Here is a 20,865-nt window from a genome sequence, read left to right on the forward strand (position 1 = left end):
TGTTTCATTGTCTATTCCTTGACAGAATTAAACTATGGGCCTTGATTTTTAAGTAAAAGTACCAAATAGACTTCAACAAATCCAAACAAAGATAACTTTCGAATCCCCCTAATCTTGTCGTTTAGCCTACACAATTAATATGGTCTGTTATTGTTTATTGTTCTTGATCATAAAACATTAGAGGACTTTATATTTTGACCAGTGTGCCAGGTGAGTTTACATATTAATTGTGAAGAATTAAAGACATGTAGATACTGTAAACCTACAGTTTTTTCACATGTAAAAAACTCTCAAACAGTCTCTTATGCTCAACAACGATGCGCTTTTGATCAAAAATGCATTGTGTGTGTGTAATAATAAATGTATTAAGTTTTAAAACATTTATTATGATTATAAGTGTAAAAACAGATCTGTTGCTTAATATTATTGTGGCATCCATGATGTATTTTTCCAGTGTCCTTCGAAAAATCTTTTGTAACATTATAAATCTTCTTACTCTCACTTTTAATCAGTCTAATGCATTCTTGATGAATGAAAGTAAGTTCAAATAAATAATATTGATCCCTTCTTCTTCTTTTTTTCATTTTCAAACTTCCATGTTTGCATGTTCCAATCAAGATGCCTATTAATGTACTACAGGTGGGGATTATTCAGCCACCCTTTCTGCAGGTTACACAGATATGCTAGCAGGTGGCCAAAATTAACTGTCATTGTAATGACTACGTTTACATGCTGTTAAAATTCGGGTTATGGTCGGGTTAAGGTCACTATTTGGGTTTCTGAAACATTCGGGATAACCCGTTTACATGCGTGAGCAGAGAGAGTTACTCCTGTATGCATGGAATGTATAATCAGTCGCCAATCCCGATGTAAACGGCGACGCATGGTTAGCGTCTGGACGTACGGACAACAAGACGCAATATGCGTCATTTCCGATTCTTCTTCCTGTATCCAAAGACAACAACAACAACAGCAGCAGCAGGCGGATAATGAATAGTTTGGGGCAGATAGCGATAGTCTTTGTTTGCGCTTTGGCGCTGGTACTGATCCACCAGCAGCACTTGACACTACTGTGCCTCTATACTGCACGCAGGGTTTTTTATGCGCCGTCTCTACTCAAAAGACCAAGATTCCTTGCGAATGCAGAACACACATTTTGATGGGGATATGCCGAAACGCGTTTACAAGACCAAATATTCGGGTTAGAAAAGGGGTACCCCAGGTATAATATCCCGGTTTTTAAAAACCGGGATATGAGCATATCCAGGTTTTTGCCGGTGTTTACATGGCCGTGCGCGACCGGGTTATTGCTAATTTTTGAACGGGTTATTGGCTGCATGTACACGCAGTCATTGTAAGTGAGTCATTGAATCATTTACCCAACTGATTTGATAACACCGTACAGTTTTGGTAAATAAAAATCCCACGACACACCACTAAAAAGTGAAATATAGGGAAAAAAAACAAAGATAGAAATGTATTTTATTTTTATTTTTTTAACAATTATGCAAATGCTGAGACTCTTCTCCACTCTTCAAACACACAAAAAACATCAGCATTAAAGACATAGTGTTTGAGTAAAGAAAATGCTGTACTTGTTTTTATTCAATGTGCATTCATTCCTCTCTCTGTTTTGCTTTGCTTATCCTAAAGAAATTGCATAATCATACTCACATAGTATAGTACGTATATGTGTGTGTGTGTGTATATATATATATATATATATATATATATATATATATATATATATATATATAAACACACATCATCTATGGGGCATACTGTAGGTTCTGTGAATATATACATTGCCTTAGAGCATTAGAATGATTTACAAGTCAGGCAATAGTCTCCAGGTTTCACAGTGAATGTTAGTTTCTAGGGGTCTTAATAGTAATCATAATTGACATTAGCCCCGTGTCTGTAGGAACTGGGGTCCTGTTGGCTCATAGGTGCATTCTCATCATGATGATGTTGCCGGCCCTGGTCATTTGATCTGGCCTGGTCCATCCAATAGGAGAGATCAGTCTCCAGTCTCTGGAAATACATAGTGGTGAAATGAGACAATGGATCATGTCAGGAATTCAGTTTTAGTTTCAGTCTCAGCAAAAGGGCTGTTAAAATCACTTTGGACTCCTCACATCCAGCACACTCCCTCTTTGAACTGTTGCCATCTGGTCGATGCTACAGAGCACTGAGCGCCAGAACGACCAGACACAGGAACAGTTTCTTCCCTCAGGCAATCCATCTTATGAACAGCTGATACACACTGAACACACTACACTTTATATTTATATACACATACACTTAATTTATCTAACACACATACTTAGTATACACTTAAATTTTGCACATAATATACATGTACATACATAACTGCATTTTTTTAATATACCTGCCTACAATTGTCAATTTGTATATCGTCATTCCTTGTCTACTTATTTGTATTTTTTGTATTTTTATATTCTTTTATTATGTGTTTTATGTTCTGTCGCTGTCATTCTGTTGTACTGCGGAGCTTCTGTCACGAAAACAAATTCCTCGTATGTGTAAACATACCTGGCAATAAAAGCTCATTCTGATTCTGATTCTGATTCAAAGGGGGAAAAATGGACAGGTTTTGATGAAAGAAAAAAAAAATTAAAAATAAACAAATAGCCAAAATTACAGTGTTAAAGGGATAGTTCACCCAGAAAAAAAGAAATTATTCTTTCTTCATTTACTCATTAAATAAAGAAATGTAAGTACAAACCCAATTCCGAAAAATTTAGGACACTGTACAAATTGTGAATAAAAACAGCATGCAGTGATGTGGAAGTTTCAAATTTAAATCTTTTATTCAGAATACAACATAGATGTCATATCAAATGTATAAACTGAGAAAAGTTATAATTTTAAGGGAAAAATAAGTAGATTTTAAATTTCATGGCATCAACACATCTCAAAAAAGTTGGGACAAGGCCATGTTTACCACTGTGTGGCATCCCTTTTTTTTACAGTCTGCAAACATCTGGGGACTGAGGAGACAAGTTGCTCAAGTTTAGGAATAGGAATGTTGTCCCATTTGTAACACTAATGAGCTGATGGTATTTCAGCCATCTGTTCCATATTAATGAATCCTGACTCTCTAACACATTCTGCACTCAAAGACCAGAACGTGAGTAAACAAGGACCTTCGTTTTACAACATCTTCCAACATAATTCACCATTTGGGGCGCCGTGATGTCGGCAACATCCTGGCGTGGGTGACAGTTATTACACCTATTGAGACTGTCCAGGGATACACGCGCGAGCCTCAAAGAAGAAACAAAACACCCACATTCCTAAACACACACACAAACTTTTCTTTACGCTCTTTATGTAAGTCCTTAATAATATGTATTTTGAATAGGTTTGTGTGTTGCATAAAGTGGTTAATCCTGTTATGTGAGGATTATAAATGGCTGACTTGTAAATTGGAAATGTTTCTCCTAATTTTAATGTTCTCAAATTGAATCATGAGTTGTAAACCTACCCCCCTGACCAGGTCGTAAAACTTTATGACCTAACTGACAGAACAGCAAAGCCAGATCACTGGTACCTTTTTTCAATGTATTCTAAACTGGTACCTTTTCTCAATGTATTCTAAATGTATTGAGTATTGCTTTTTGGTGCATTAGATATTTTCCATAATCAAAAATTGGAGTATCTACAATTTTATCGTGTGTTAATCAAACTTTAAATGTGTGTAATTCTGCATATGAACGTAACGTCGTGTTTCTATCAGTTATATATGTCATTTATGGTATCTTTAAAAAAGTACAGTAAAGTGAAAGTAAAGTGACATTCAGCCAAGTATGGTGACCCATACTCAGAATTTGTGCTCTGCATTTAACCCATCCGAAATGCACACACACAGAGCAGTGAACACACACACACACACACTGTGAGCACACACCCGGAGCAGTGGGCAGCCATTTATGCTGCGGCGCCCGGGGAGCAGTTGGGGGTTCGATGCCTTGCTCAAGGGCACCTAAGTCGTGGTATTGAGGGTGGAGAGAGAACTGTACATGCACTCCCCCCACCCACAATTCCTGCCGGCCCGTGACTCGAACTCACAACCTTGGGAGTCCGACTCTCTAACCATTAGGCCACGACTTCCCTTGAAAATATAATAATTATAAAAATAATTATAAATAATTATAATAATTATAAATTATAATTTATAATCGTAAAAATCCGACTGTGTCGAATCTCCACGACAAATTACAAAAAGATGCATAGTTTCAGAAATACAGTCTTTCTTAAGAAAAATTTTCAATTCTGTCAGCTATAACTCACGCGAGGGGGTGGTTCCCCAGAGACAAAGGAACGTTTTTCCCGCTTCAGATCGCGGGCATTCATTGGTTGTTCACGCAAACAGAGGCGTCAACCAGTCAAGCCATAAGAACTGACCCAGGAGGTTCCTCCCTCTCTTCTCTTGCCGTTCTTGCTCTTCTTCGCTCTCTTGTCCCTGTCTGGTCCCTCTCAGCATGGCGACTGAGAGAACAGCCGTTCTCATGGTTCCTTCAGGAGCTCTATCTCCTTTGTTTTCATTTCTTTTACTTACTAAAAACCAATATATATTCATGATTACCTCTGTCTAAACAACGCTCACATCACGAGTCAATGAAATGTCTGATCTTTAGCTACAAGCTCTTTACTTTTTAGTAACTGAAATTTCATAATGATAGGATAATGTTTTCATGGCCAGAGAATATTTTTCCTTGAATTATAAGAAGTGATAACTTTATTGAAAGTTGATAAGTTAATCTTACGGCTGTTTGCTGGACAAACCACTTTTTGATTTGCGGTAATTTACAGTAAGAGATATCACTATAATTGATATGAAGAATGGAATATTGACATATTAATGAGTAAATTACAGTGCCCTGTAATGAGTTATTGATATATACAATTGACCTATTTTTCATCTTCAATAATTTTTATGTAACTGTCATATGAGATATATATATTAATCATATTCCTGATTAATTATTAAAATTCCCTATATGTCATTTGAGTCAATTATAATGTACAACCCAGTGCGGCTACATATTATTTGGTGGAGAACGCAAGCATTTCAAACTTCGTTTTGTGAGCAATCCAGTTCAATCTGTTTATATGGTTATTAATAATTTCTGCATGCGCGCTATATGAAATTATGTAATTATTAATTTAATTAAATATTAATATATTAATTTAAATATTAATTTAATATTAATTATGTTAAGTCGCAAGACGCGAACTCACTCCTGACTGAGGCAAAAAAAAGCTGATCAGTCAGCACGTTAAGTTTCTAGAAAAAACCTAACAGTATAGTTACTGTTATTTTGCTGAAAGTACACTGCAGTTTAATATTAAAGCCCTATAAGAGAAAACCAAGATCTCTCTACAGTGAGAACATTTTAATATTAATAAACCGCCAATTTAAAAGACGAAGAAATCTCTTTTTTCCTAGTGGCAAAGACGTAAACCTGGACAGGGCGATGCTCCCCTGTTTCAGTTAAAAGGCCTTGCTTATTAAATATCGTTATTGAATTTGTGGTGAACCACAGTGATATTCAAAAATAAACGATAAAAACTCCTGGTCTAAAATTGGCTTAGCTACCCGATTGTAAGCCTAAAACATTTAAATCATAAGTACTATTTTGATAAATGTTTATGGGAGTCAACAGATGGAAAATTCCTGTTGTTCACATTTGTGTTTAGTGCAGTGAAAAGAATCCTGCCCGCTCTTGGGCAGTATCACCAAATCAGCGCTGACAGCGCACAGAGTTTAAATCACATTAAAGTCGGCTGTAATTCCGCTTACTAAACACCAGAGGGCGTCATTTGTTTAGAAGTTCAAAACTACGCCCTGCCTTCTGATGTCAGCCTGCATGAGTGCAATTACACCATCTCGTGGCCGTTTCAGATAATGCGCTCACTGCTAAATCTCTATTCCCTTGTGATTTATTGAATTAGATGTCTAAATTCTCAATAATTATTTGCATTTACAGCTTTGCTCATGCGAATATTATTCCAGGTTAGACAATTTTTCCTTCCTTTGACTGAGTTTGAGTTTCGTTCAAACATGATTCGAATTAAAATGTAATTGTTTAATAGTGTAAATCTAGATGTTTCAGGTCAACCACTGATTGACCCACTTAGAAGGAAGTAAGCCATCTAGTGGCAGTCTCCTGTTAAATTGACTCACAGCTCTCAGCTCTCTTTGCTCTCTTTTCAATTCTGTTTCGAATTGCATATTTCTATTTTTACCCCTTTTTGATTAATTTCAAAATTATTAATGATACCTTACTGTTATCATTGGTTATTAGAGGATATTATTCTAATTTTCCTTTTGATTTTATTCTTACATGCTTAATTTAAATTTCAATTTAAACCAGTTTTGAATTTTTAATTTGAATTAAGTTTTCTGCTCACCAGTTTAAGCACAGAGAGGGAGTACGCCCCCTTGTGGTGAAAACCAGCTACTTCTTCTCCCGTGTTTCATTCCTGTCTTTTGTTATTTTGATTTTTATTCTTTTTCTTCTCTCTTTTGGCTTAGGTTATTTTGATAATTACCATCATCATCATAATGTTTTGCTTTTTGTTTTATCAATATTAGGTAAAGCTGTTACCTCTCCTTTCTACATATATATTTACTCAATTGATGTTAAACAAACCAAACCTTAATTAACTTTAAGTTTCCTTTGTTCATCCTTTGTGTATTTGATTGTAGAACTCCCTTGGTGATTGAACAGTCATCTCAGGTTTCCAGTGAGCAAGGTTGGCCGACCAGCGTTACCGACACTGGCTGTGAGTGAAACTCGGTTCCTCTTATCTCTGTCCGTTGCGGCACGCAGTGGAGACATCAGCAATTTGGCAGTCCAACGGTAGTCAATCAGTCCAGCCGACACACACAACGCAATCTCTGGGACCAGTACCTAATCCAAGGCCTAAAACGGGGGCCACTCTCTTTTAAGAGAGGATTCTAGGGAACAGCCCAATTTTGCAGTGCTGTCTGGCGGTTGACATCTTGGTGTTGCCAGGTTGTGTAAAAAGTCACAAGCTGTTTGAGAGGGCGCAATACCAGAGTAACGGAGGGCCGGGGACACCGCGGTTGAGTGTTTGGGGAGCGCCGGAAAGGTTGACCAAGCCACTGGTTTCCACCTGAATGGCTTCAATTCACCCAGGTGAACCAAATTTGATAAAACCCATCCACTTATTATAAGCCACAGAATATTAGATATTCCCCCGGATATATTTTAAGTGTTTGACCCATTGCTTCTTCAAGCCACACCATCTTTCTAGGTTTCCTACCCAGATAGCCCCACTCACCTGTTGGCCCTATCTTAAAACCTAGCAGTAGGCTTAGGCCTCCTTATTCTCACTAACACATCGTGTTACTATTGTTTTTATCTCATTTCAAGTGTTGTGTTTCACTTTGATCTTTTTCTATCCTCTGTTCTGTTGTGATTTGTTTCTTTCATTTCACATAGAGACAGTAACCTGTGAGAGCCACCAAAGAAGCTAAATAGTAGAGCGACAACCAGCAGCCGGTGTCATCACGCGACCCGCTAGGCTACTGCCTGTCAAATCTCCATTTCAGGTCCTTCGTTGACCCAAGTTAATTGGCTACTGAACTGTCTGACTGTTTGCATCAGTTAGCCCCAAAATTCTCATAAACGTCACAGCCCGTATGAATATAGCTCGTTAATCGTAGAACGAACTTGCATTGGTCTTTTTGTGTGTGTGCTGTCCTTCTCTCACCGACAGTGAGTCAGGATGTTCCAGTCATCCAGTCCAGCAGTCCATGGGGGCCACCTCTTGACATGGTTGAAAGCAGTGACGACCCCCTTCCTGCCCAAGGACGCCAGTAACCTGCAGCCCCCAGAGCAACTAGACACCGAGCTAGATGAACTGATGGCACACGATCCAACCCAAAGCGACTACTACAAAGAACTCGCCAGGATCCTCGGAAGCCTAGTTCACATTCTCGTCGCCCAGGCACGGCTCAGTGAACAGAGCAACATCGACCTTGAACAGCAAGCAGCAACGCTTAAGCTTCAAGCGGAGGAGGCCTGGAAGGACCAGGCCCGAACCCACAGTCGCCTTGATCAGCTCCTCCTCGAGACCCAGAACCAGCATGAAAGAGAACAGCTGGAGAGAGAAGCCAGAAAAGAACTAAACAAAAAACTCCAGCAAAGTGATGCTCTCCTAAAAAGAGCAGAGACTGAACTGAAAGAAAGAGACTCTAAAACCTGGGCCAGCAAAACACACTTGCAAGCGGCCCGAGCTAAAATCAACGAGCTTACTATACAGAGAGACGAGCTCCAAGATGAACTTGACACTGTTCACACAGAACTGAAACATTCTCACAGATTACAGAGTGGCTGGATCGGAGAAACGCACACCACAGAGTTTCTCCCGGCCCGCCACTCCAACCCTTTCAGCCAAGAACCCAGAGCTGAAAAAGGGGGTGTAAGCCCACGGCTCAAGAAATCACCAGCCAGCTTACAAGAACACCTGTCAACAACGGAGGGGGGAGAACCCTTCCAGAGAACGCATGCCACTAAACCCTGCATGGCTCACCGAGAACTTTACAAGATAGCCAGAAACATCCCTACGTTCAATCCAGATCCTGCAGGAGGACATGACGTTCATGCTTATTTACAAGACATTGACTTTCACTTGCAAACTGTCACCAACGTGACAGATGTGAACACATTGTATCCATTAAAAATCACGTCCATCCGTGATGTGCATAGTTTTCTGGATCGTCAACCAGAGACTGTTAAAGCGGACTACCAGCAACTGCTAAAAACTTTGAGTCTTGAATTCTCTGATCCAGACTCAGACCATGGGCTCCTTATTGCTATGGACCTCAACCAGGGCCAACTTGAAAACCCACAGACTTTCTATAGTCAGCTACGAAAAGCCTACTTCGGAGCATGCAACGAACCAGGTATGGAACAGGATGTCGACTTAAAAACTCTGTTCCTCCGAAACCTACATGCCAGTTGGAGTTTTCATCTCAGAGTCCCAGCGTGTCCGCGTAACATAACTATGCAAGAGTTACGGAACTTAGCCCACAAAGCTTGCACCAAGGAAAAAGACCCCCACAAAAACCCCACAATCTCTGTCTCTGAGCACTGCTTGGAGTTAACCCTAGAGGGCGCCCTACAACACCACAGTCACAGACATTTTTACAGAGAGTCAATATCGTTCCAAGCCAGCAGAGGGCAACACAATCGTGGTGGTGCTCGTCCAAAGCACCAGAGTGAGCGCTCTGAAAGATTCTGGGACCGGAACCACTCTCGACATGACACTGGTAAGCTCAATCCTGAGCCCACATCAGAAAAACACAGGGCAGCCACGTCTGAGACAGCAGAGATCCTGAGGGTGCTAAAAGAGCTTCTGTACATGAAAACTCGCAAGGAAGACAAGGAAGATGAACCAGACATCTTATGTCTAAGCGTAAGAACTGAAACCAACACCCTGTCTAACTGCCATCTGTATGAGCCAAGCACCTAGAACACTGCTCGTCATCCACAGACCACAGAGCTAACTGTCACATCACGAGGTGACAGCATCACCCAAGCTCCACAGCTGACAGCTGCACACCCTGAACAAGACAGCACAGGTCCTCACACCAGGTACCACAAACACAAGGTACCAGAAAATGCTGTATTGACTACCTGCCTTCGCAGTGAGCTACACAAGACCGGTCCTAACCACCCATCGATCATCATACCTGCCCTGATGCCAACATTCCTGGTCAGCCTTGTCAAAAAGGGGGTGGGCCGAAAAGGAGTGAGCATGGAAGACCTGCTCGACACAGGATCAAACCTGTGATCTCATCTCACCTTTTCAAAAGACTCCAATTTGAAGCTAAAAGACAAGATCGAACTCTTACACCTCAAACTTGTGAACTGAATGTATAGTCGTACAGCCAGAATGACATCCGATTTGAACAGGTTGCTTCCATTCACCTGAAAATCGGTCCGATGAGTCTATTACATCCTATTTATGTCTCACCAATGAACACTCATGCATTTCTCATTGGCAAAGACCTGCTAGACCACTTTGACCCTTTACTGAATTTCAAACAGCTAAAAGACTTTGCTCAAGTGCGAGAACCTCTTTCCCTCCAGCCACACAGGTTGCCAGAGCCAGACTGTCAGGTCACAGAGGTCACCGGAACTCCCACAGAGCCAGACTGCCAGGTCACAGAGGTCGCGGGAACCCCAGCAGCCAGCCATGGGTACAGAGCCCCGAAGTTCACTCCTCCGCACCTTAGTCAACGAACAGGGTACGCTGTTCGGCTCAACCTGCAATGTGGTCAAACCTTAAACTACACGCTGGGTTTCTCACAATCCTCACCTGAATGTGTGGAACTCGGACTCACACTTGAAGCCACACCCCTCACTGAAGTGTCATCTTGTATAGTCTATATCCTGTGCAACAACTGCACAGCAACTGACATCAACATTCCCAAGGCCTACCGGCTGGGATGGCTAGTGAGCCATGACTTTAATGACTTTGAACTTGTACTACCTGTCATTGAGCCCATTCCACCTGCACTGATACCAGAAGGGAGTACAAACAACACATTGTTCACTGCACCCTTCAAATTCGTCACCATCACATCTGTCATGTCGGTGAGCAAAGACCAGGTGTGCAGAATGTATCTGACAGATGACCAAAACCTCGCAGTATACACAGTTTCCCACCAGAACGTCAGTGAGACTGATGTAGCTGCTACACCTCTCAATACCGAACTGACTGATGACACACCGACGGAGGAGCCTTACACAGGTTTTCAATCTCAATTGCTACAAATTCTACAAGATGCTCATGCACTTCAGAGCGATACAGATCGCCAAAGACTCAGACAAGTTCTTTATAAGCTCAAAGAAACCTGTGCCAAAGACTTCTTAAACTGTGGTCTTACCAACCTACACACGGTGCGCATACCTACACACCCTGATGCTCCTCCCACTTCTGTCAAACAGGACAAGATTCCCATCGCCTCACACGAACCAGTGCAGGAGATCATCGAATCTATGCTGGCGAAAGGTGTCATCCATCCATGCAACAGCACCAACTCAGCCTTCATCTGGCCCGCCCTCAAAACTAACTGCGAGGGGCGACCCACCATTGACTACAGGAAACTGAATCAACAGGTGCCACTGTCACGATGGCACAAGACCCAGCTAGAACAAGAAATGCCCCAGACCAAAGGAGCCACAATTTTCTCTACATTTGATGTGGCCTCTGGATTCTGGACCATTCCGGTGCACCCGGAAAACCAACAAAAGCTGGCATTCACATTTGGCAACCGACAGTTCACCTTCAACAGGTGTCCGTTCGACTATGCCGACTCACCAGCTGAATTCAACATCTGTTTGAACAAAACCTGTACAGACTGTAACTATGCTAGACTCAGTTTCGTGTGCCATCTTCTGTGCTGTAAACAGAATGGTTTCAAAACTGCAAACAACAAGCCAGTCAAACACCAACACCTGTTCCAGCAATGTGATAACATCACAAAAACACACAATGTGACTGTGTACTGGAAGCTACCAGGTCTAGACAAGGACTTAAAAGATCAAACTGACACCCTTGCCAAAACTGGCGCACTAAACAACAGGCTGTGGTCACTCCCAACCCACCCACCCACATTCAAGGTTGAAGTGATTACACACAGCATAAGAACTTTACTAGCTAAACTGCCTATCTCACAAACGCTTACACTGACTCCATTGTCTACAAAGACCAACATAGCGGACATGCGGGCTTCTGAAACCTCCATAATGACTTTGCTTAACCACCTCTCAGACCCCTCCAACCACCCTGGCAACCAGTCTACAGTAACTGACAACCAACGCCCCAGACCATTGCATGATACAAAGGACATGCTGCGTGCACAGAACAACATTGTGGGTTATGCACCGTCTGACATCACAATGCCAGGGCTTGTAATGCCACGGCGCAAAAGGGGGAAAATGCCAATATATTTCCATGACGCATCATGTGCTGCACAACGCAGCACCAGAGCCACTGACAAGACACTGAAGCAAGCGTCATGCCAGCAGCAAGATGTGGCAAAACATGGGCCAGGGCGGGCTAAACCCAGTTGCAGCCCACGAAGCAAAGAGACTGCCCTGTCCAACCAAAGACAGCCCTCGCTTGTTTCTTCCTCCCCTTTCTCTCTCTCCCTGTTATCTGTACCAGGATGCTGCTGTGGTTTGCCGTGCTGTGCTGTCAGCCAAAGAGAGGACAGCTGCCACCGAGAGAACCACTGAGACTCCTGATCACCGACGACAGAGCACACTACCCCAGCACCTTAACCCAATACAGCTGGACAGGTGTCCGATGGGGAGAGGACTCCCTCACTCACACTGAGGCTGATGTCAAACACATTTTCAGCCAACATGAGAAAGTGAATGTTACACAAATGGAGTTAGGTGGACACCACCACTGCTCCAAACAGTTCCTGGGAGCTTTGCTCAGAGCCGCTGCTGCCGGCAGAACGTTTAAGATTGGTAAGTCCAGTGTCAATGCAGCGAACCAGACCGTAAACTCCACGAAACTGCTGTTTACTGTCTTCCAGAATGACTTTGCCCAGACTCAGCTGGTTACAGCGTTAACGACAGACATGCTGTGGGAGGTCAGCTCCTCCAATGACAGCCTAACCACGGGTAAAACCCCACCATACATGATACCCTTAAGCCTTGTGCTAACTGTGCTGGCTTACGCCATCACCACACCAGCTGACCTGCTACAAATACACCTAGCCAACTCTCTGGATAGCGCCATCCTACTACCCGTCAATTCCAAACAGAGAGAAGTGAATGTGCTCCTGAACCAACTCATCAGCGAGTCAAGTCTACAGACTTAAAGACATTGTCATGTGTCAGGTTGTGGAAAAGCAACACCCACACCAAGACACATTCCAAATGTGGTGGCCTACCACGACAGCAACACACAGCTGTACTTGGCCCCAAACCTGCACATGTGTACTTTGACCAAAGACATTCATTATCTCTGCCTTAGCAAACCCTTCCTCAGACACAACGCTGAAGGAATCTGTGGGTTGCAACCCCTGGTCAGCGACACACGCTGCCCTGCCGAAGCCAAGCCTCGTACACAAGTCACTGAAACGCAAGCAGAGATTGTAGGTGACAGATTGCTTGTCAACACTCCTGTGCGTACAGCTACACTGACCTACGACCAGTATGACACCGCCACCCGTGTCAACCTGCTTGACCAGAGCATGTGGATTCAAGTACCGAAAGGTGCCACCCAACACATTGACATTACTCCCGTCGACACAGCCCTCCAAGCACTGTCTCGACAGCCCATTCTGAACCCGTCATCTGCGTTCCGAGCCTGTCATCGGTCACACCCTGACCCTTGGCGTGACCTTCATCCTATACAGGAGACTCAACGAGATGCGAACCTCTACAGCCAAACTCACGACAACCGTAGCTGGAGGTCTCCGATGGAATCCCCGGAAAGGGGGTGCCAAGTCAAAGACACCACCGAACCTCATCAAGCTGAATCTTCAGCTCCAGGAACCACCTGCCATTATGAACCACCTGCCATCATGATCCACCTGCTACACGACCATCATGATTCATCTGCCCATCGTGATGATTGCCGTCCGATGATGTCCACACAGGGACTTCATCCGATGGAAAGGGGGGATGTAACACTAATGAGCTGATGGTATTTCAGCCATCTGTTCCATATTAATGAATCCTGACTCTCTAACACATTCTGCACTCAAAGACCAGAACGTGAGTAAACAAGGACCTTCGTTTTACAACATCATCCAACATAATTCACAAATTGGGGCGCCGCGATGTCGGCAACATCCTGGCGTGGGTGACAGTTATTACACCTATTGAGACTGTCCAGGGATACACGCGCGAGCCTCAAAGAAGAAACAAAACACCCACATTCCTAAACACACACACAAACTTTTCTTTACGCTCTTTATGTAAGTCCTTAATAATATGTATTTTGAATAGGTTTGTGTGTTGCATAAAGTGGTTAATCCTGTTATGCGAGGATTATAAATTGCTGACTTGTAAATTGGAAATGTTTCTCCTAATTTTAATGTTCTCAAATAGAATCATGAGTTGTAAACCTACCCCCCTGACCAGGTCGTAAAACTTTATGACCTAACTGACAGAACAGCAAAGCCAGATCACTGGTACCTTTTTTCAATGTATTCTAAACTGGTACCTTTTCTCAATGTATTCTAAATGTATTGAGTATTGCTTGTTGGTGCATTAGATATTTTCCATAATCAAAAATTGGAGTATCTACAATTTTATCGTGTGTTAATCAAACTTTAAATGTGTGTAATTCTGCATATGAATGTAACGTCGTGTTTCTATCAGTTATATATGTCATTTATGGTATCTTTATAATCGTAAAAATCAGACTGTGTCGAATCTCGACGACAAATTACAAAAAGATGCATCGTTTCAGAAATACAATCTTTCTTAAGAAAAATTTTCAATTCTGTCAGCTATAACTCACGTGAGGGGGTGGTTCCCCAGAGACAAAGGAACGTTTTTCCCACTTCAGATCGCGGACGTTCATTGTTTGTTCACGCAAACAGAGGCGTCAACCAGTCAAGCCATAAAAACTGACCCAGGAAGTTCCTCCCTCTCTTCTCTTGCCGTTCTTGCTCTTCTTCGCTTTCTTGTCCTTGTCTGGTCCCTCTCAGCACGGCGGCTGAGAGAACAGCCGTTCTCATGGCTCCTTCGGGAGCTTTCATCTCCATTGTTTTCATTTCATTTACTTACTAAGTTCCTCTCTACACGAGGAAGACGAATTCTGGAATCATTACATTTGTTGGACCTTTCAAATATCGCGCGAATATCCGCAGCAGCCCCAGAAGACACGAAAGAACACGCCTAGCTACAAAGGACCACGCTCACACGCACGCTGGTCTGGCGACTCATAAAGAGACCACATGCAAGTATCATTCTCTATGGAGATTTAAATGCTGCTTAAAGTTTGTCTTTTACCTTTTCAAGGTGATTTGATTCGTTGTTGTCTTTCAAGGGTTACTGTCTGTGAGTTTGCATAACTGAGCTTATTCTGTGATCGCGCCTAATTCTCTCACCTTTCTCTCTCATCCTCTCTCACTCATTCTCTCTCTCTCGCTCCCTCATTTGGATTCCGTTATGTCTTGTACAAAGTTACAGTCTGTATTGTCGTATGCATATTTCCTATGTGTGATTTGTAGTTTGATGTATTATTAGTTCAATTATTAAAAACCAATATATATTCATGATTGCCTCTGTCTGAAACGCTCACATCACGAGTCAATAAAATGTCTGATCTTTAGCTACAAGCTCTTTACTTTTTAGTAATGATAGGATAATGTTTTCATGGCCAGAGAATATTTTTCCTTGAATTATAAGAAGTGATAACTTTATTGAAAGTTGATAAGTTAATTTTACGGCCGTTTGCTGGACAAACCACTGTTTGATTTGCGGTAATTTACAGTAAGAGATATCACTATAATTGATTTGAAGAATGGAATATTGACATATTAATGAGTAAATTACAGTGCCCTATAATGAGTTATTGATATATACAACTGACCTATTTTTCATCTTCAATAATTTTAATGTAACTATCATATGAGATATATATATATTAATCATATTCCTGATTAATTATTAAAATTCCCTATATATCATTTGAGTTGTTTATAATGTACAACCCAGTGCGGGAGAAGGAGGGACGTGCTGCTGAAGATCCCTTGCCGCTGTGGTAAATCCGCGGTACCAACGAGCAGGCGAGGGAGTGTGCCGCCATGGACGTTCGAGGCGGTGGGCTGGAGTGGGTTGCCGGGGACGGGCGAGCTCGCTGCCGGCCGCCCGTGATGTGGAAAGGCGGCTGCCGTCCGTGACGGAGCGGAGGAGTCGGCGCCGTTCGCCAGGGGGCCGGAGCCTGCTGCCTCCGTGAAGGAATCCGGAGGAGCAGGGAACGGGGGACTCCTGCCGGCTGCCCAAAACCGGAGGAGCCGTAGTCGTGCCGTCCGCCGAGGGCCATCCAGTGCCACCGCCAGGCACCGCGGAGGAGATCATCCAGCTGGTGGAGGGGGGAGCAGCAGTGCGTCGCTCCTCCTTCCATCTCCTTTTCTCTCGCCTCGTCTGTCCTACCCCCAGGTTCCCGCAGGTCACCGTGAGCGGTCCCCCCCGGAGGGAGGGGGGGGTAGAGTGGGGCGGGGCCGAGAGACGTGGGAACAGAGCGAGGCCGGTGGAGTGATTGGAGATGAGCGACACCTGCTCGACCCACCGGTCTCGAGTCCCACGGAGGAGATGGAAGGATATAAAAATGGAGCGACGACAGTGAGGGACGAGAGAGAACCAGGCCTGGGCTTTAGTTGTGTTTGCTTTTTATTTGTGCGCGTCAGTCGTCCATGAGGGGCTGATGCGCTGTTTTATGTTTATTTTGAGCATTAAAGTTTCATTTTGATTGTCCGCCGGTCCGCCTCCTTCTTCCCATTGTAATAGAGTTTTTATTGTTACAGTTATCTATATTCTATTTTGAATAAAATATAAGTTTATGAGATTTATTACATTCCTTTTTTACTCACAATTTGTACAGTGTCCCAACTTTTGGAATCGGGTTTGTATAGTAAATAATGTACTGTATAAGTGCTATAATATATGTAATGTAACTAGTAATTTATTTTCCCATTCATTCACGAAGAATATGGACTGAAGTTTCAAAACAGAACACAAAGGCACTATAGGTACCATCAAAGTAGTCCACAAGACTTAATTTCAGGACTTATGAATGAATATGATAGTTGTTGTGAGGAACAATTGTAATTGTGATATATATATATATTTATTTAAAGAAGTATGTTTTTCAAAAATTATCTTATTGTGTTCAGGCCACCAACAGGAATGTTCAGTGCATAAAGCTTTTCACATGGATTTACCTGTTCAGATCAATGTCTAAAAACAGTAGACATTGAATGAAAATGCAAATTCATGTTCTGACAGTAGGTAGGGTGCATAGAATAACAGAAATACTGCAGTTACCCCATTCTGACACTTGCCTGTTATGGAGATGAAAGAAGGTAAAAGTAATGGGATGTTTTCAAACAGCCATTTAGATTTTAATTGGTGTTCATCAAACAACAACAAATACAAGAGTACAGAGACAAGATATTTATTCAATTCAGCAATTCCGTCTGACAGTTTTATGTTTGCTTCACATTTCTTTAGAAAGAGGTATTATTTTTTTCTGAAAAAAGTTTTCATTTTTAAGTTCACAAATTAGCAATAAAAAAGTGATTAATACAAAAAGATTCTTACATATAGCCCCTTTATATTAATCACATTTGTGTGCTTTTAAAATAACTATTAACTGATAGTTGATTTAGGTCTGATTTCGAGGGAGAACACATTTTCTCACTTTGCTAGTTCTAAAATAGTCCACTCTTATTTGTGTAACATTCATTTTGGTGTGAACAGGCCTTTTCACTGAGGAAAGTCAAATGCACGCACATACTGTACACACAAGAGCAGCTGTGTCCAGCAGGACACAGGTGTCTGTTGTGCCAGTGTTTTAGTATGCATCAATAGTCAGCTGCAATGCACTAATCACATAGTGAAGTGTTCAAAGCACTCTAGCTTTAGCCTTGTCCTCATAATAACTATAGGCCTAGCTTCATTTGTTTTTGCTGATAACTACTTGACATCCAATGGTTATATCAAAATTTAATTCATTCATGCACTTAAAAATAAAATGATAAAGAAGGCTGCATGATAATGCAGTCAGTGTGAGTGCAAATGCTCTTTTTGCATGTGTTTTTACAATTTCACACACAGTAATTGACGCAGTTTGTGTGATCACTGTTTTACTCACTGCCTCATCATAGCCCATGTACATGAACTGCTGGATCCACTGCTGGACATCAGGATGGCTCCGATCCCATACATTTCTCTTAAACCTGTGAAAATCTGACAGAAACTCTTTAGCCTTTGACTGCGGCACTGCGATCTGTGCTTTGGCTTTGGCTTCCAGCTCCTTTGCTGTGGAAAGAGAACAGAAAAAAAAATAGGCAAGAGTCAGATATTATAGTTGATTCCTATGCAATTTAAAACTAGTTTTACTGTTTCAACAGACCAGAAGAGCAGGCCCCAGATCAGTGTTAAAGAGAAATGTGTGTTTTAAGCACAGAGGATGATAACAGCCTAAAGGGACAGAACTGCTGCCCAATTATCTTGCTCTGACAATGACACACAGAGACTGTGACCTGATCTATTGCCCAAAGCTTCCACACCTCCATGTTATAAATATCAGTGATGTTTTTAGTTTATAATCAACCATGTTATTTTCCCTTGAAACACATCAATCTCTGTCAGCTTTGGAGGTCAGAAGCTAATGAGGAGTTCTGGACAAGTGTGAAGAATTTATGGAGGAAAATATGGAGGGCATCAGGCTATAATTAATAGATTCATAGTAAATGACTAAACTATTGGCATGATTGGTATGATGGGTAATTAGGTGGGATATGCACTGGTAGAAAGTGAGAGTTATTAACCATGCATCACTAAAATCTTTCAAAAAGATTATATCGAGGCTGACATCATCTCACCATTGCGTTTCATGAGGATCCTCTTTAGTCTACTCCCAGATGCACCACCTAAAACAAGCAAACAGATAAAGTTATCTGTAATATCTATTTCATTTATGGAAATTATAGTTGACTGGAACTTAATGAATTTTTTCACAGATTTTCTTCAGTATTATGTACATTATTCTTACAAACAGACAATTTTAAAAACTGTTGCTTTGTCCGAATAATGTACATTTTAGAGTCTACAAACTTTGTGGAATAGTCCCAAATCCTCACACACACACAAATCCTGCATTAATTAAGCATTACAATTTTTAAATGTTGCCCACAATGAAAAATTAATCTATATCTCCTGGAGTCCAAACATCAGGACACTTGGTACACATACTGTACAGTCGCATTCTGAGGAAGCATGGCAAATTATTAAAATGTTGCCTACAGGGGGCGCTACTAAAAAAACATTACACGTTTTATCAAAAGTGGAAATGTATTATGCATATTCTGGTACAAGTTCTGACATCCCATAATATTATCAAGCACAATAAATAAATGTAAAAAAAAAAAAAAAGAAGCTAAATAATAAAAGCTGCCAACAACCAATCAAAACTTAACAGCCAGTGTTTTGAGATTTAACAAGGGCCACAAAACTTCATTAATATACGTAGAATGTCTATATGATGCTATACAAGTCTATAGCAATCTACATGAGCATAGCTGAAACAATCTCAAATCAGAAACAAACCAAATGTGCTAAATTTCTAATGCAAGCAGTGCTAAAGCTACGCAAAGATTTGCCACCCAAACAGCTTTTACATAATCTGTTTTGCTATTATTTACATAGTTATTTTTAAATTTTTACTGTTTTGGTTTTCCACACATGCTTTAACCCTAATAATTGCACCTTGTCGTCATTTTAATGTTTCTGGATGTGTAGATTATAAATTAGTAGATTTAATGACGTTACATGTCACACTTCATAAAATCCTATTTACAAGGCTTGTAAGTTCCCCCATTAACTAATAAAGTGACCTTGAAATGTGGCGTCTGAGAGCCCAAAAATGGTAGAGAAATCTTTAACTGACATACCTGAGGGTGAGCAGAGAGACAGGATGATTATGAGAAGGACAGCTTGAACACAGAGGCTGTGGAGTGACATGCTGTTGTTCTATCAGCTGTGGCTGCACTGAGTGCTGGGAAAGGGTCTGATCGGCAGGGGTGAGATGAACGATGAGGCACCATCCTGGACCAACAGGCAAACATTCCTACAGGTGACCTGTTAGCGCTTGTGAAGGAATGTGTACAGGAGGCAAACAGAAACCCACTACCCTTACAAAAACCACAGTGCACTGTGTGTGATGTTTGATGTGTGCTTGGGTTTATGTGGTTTGGTTGTTTGTACTGTTGGTTCATGGTCTCCAGGTTTTAGTTGAACCCAGCTTTTTTATCAAAAATACTTTTCATCATAAACTTAGTCTATTAAAAACTTTTTTGCTGCAAGGACGATTATCATAAGCAGTAAACAGCATCATTTATTAATATCAGGAATATTCAGAAATCACTGGCTGGTTTCTAAATTGACATTGCCCAGTCACAGTAAACAGATTGTTGAATATTTAATTTATGCTGCAAGTTTAGTAATCCTATTTTATGCTCAGTTTTCTTTCCTGTTTTTCAAGAAGGTATATTTGAAGGCAGAAGCAGCAAAAAAATAAAAACTTGGGAGGGAGAGAGATGTTTTTCCAGATGTAATAAACATCTTTCTTTTTCTTTCTAACTCAATTTCCTGCCGAAGCTTTGAAGTGCCTGCACGCTGTAGGACATCAGTTAATGCTTATGGCTATTTCATAGGGACCCAAACATACAATAATTGTAAGGCAGTAGCCATATGATTGTGTATTTATGGATGTGTGACTGGAATTTATTTTATTTTTTTATATGCTTGAGTTCTGAAACACACACACACAAATAAATGCAGAACTAACTCTCGACAATAGTCAGAACCAGAGTTCTCACGTCACACAATTCACCAGATGTCAGTCATTTAATAAAGTTAGTGAAATTCAGCAGATACCCATTCTTTATCAAATTCTGATGTTTAAGTGAGTTGAATCTGATCTTTGATTCAACCTCATTTTGATTATGCTTCCTCCTTTTGGTATAATGGTTGTTCCCAAGTTTTGAAGAATAAATTGCAAAAGGCTCAAAATAGATTAGTTAGGATAATTTTAAAGGTG

The 20,865-nt window shown here is 41.4% G+C and overlaps 1 protein-coding gene across 1 annotated transcript; it reads right to left on the bottom strand.

Moving 5' to 3' along the window:
• Positions 1 to 1,730: 1,730 nt before the first annotated feature.
• Positions 1,731 to 19,808, bottom strand: ecrg4b (ECRG4 augurin precursor b). Its single transcript, XM_059570227.1, has 4 exons — positions 19,718 to 19,808; positions 18,650 to 18,697; positions 17,917 to 18,083; positions 1,731 to 2,034 (listed from the first exon to the last, which is right to left on the bottom strand). Exons 1-4 carry the CDS (start codon positions 19,785 to 19,787, stop codon positions 1,885 to 1,887), a joined length of 435 nt encoding a protein of 144 aa, XP_059426210.1. The 5' UTR covers positions 19,788 to 19,808; the 3' UTR covers positions 1,731 to 1,884.
• Positions 19,809 to 20,865: the final 1,057 nt, after the last annotated feature.

The sequence above is a fragment of the Carassius carassius genome, chromosome 17 (assembly GCF_963082965.1).
Source record: "Carassius carassius chromosome 17, fCarCar2.1, whole genome shotgun sequence".
Taxonomy (NCBI): domain Eukaryota; kingdom Metazoa; phylum Chordata; class Actinopteri; order Cypriniformes; family Cyprinidae; genus Carassius; species Carassius carassius.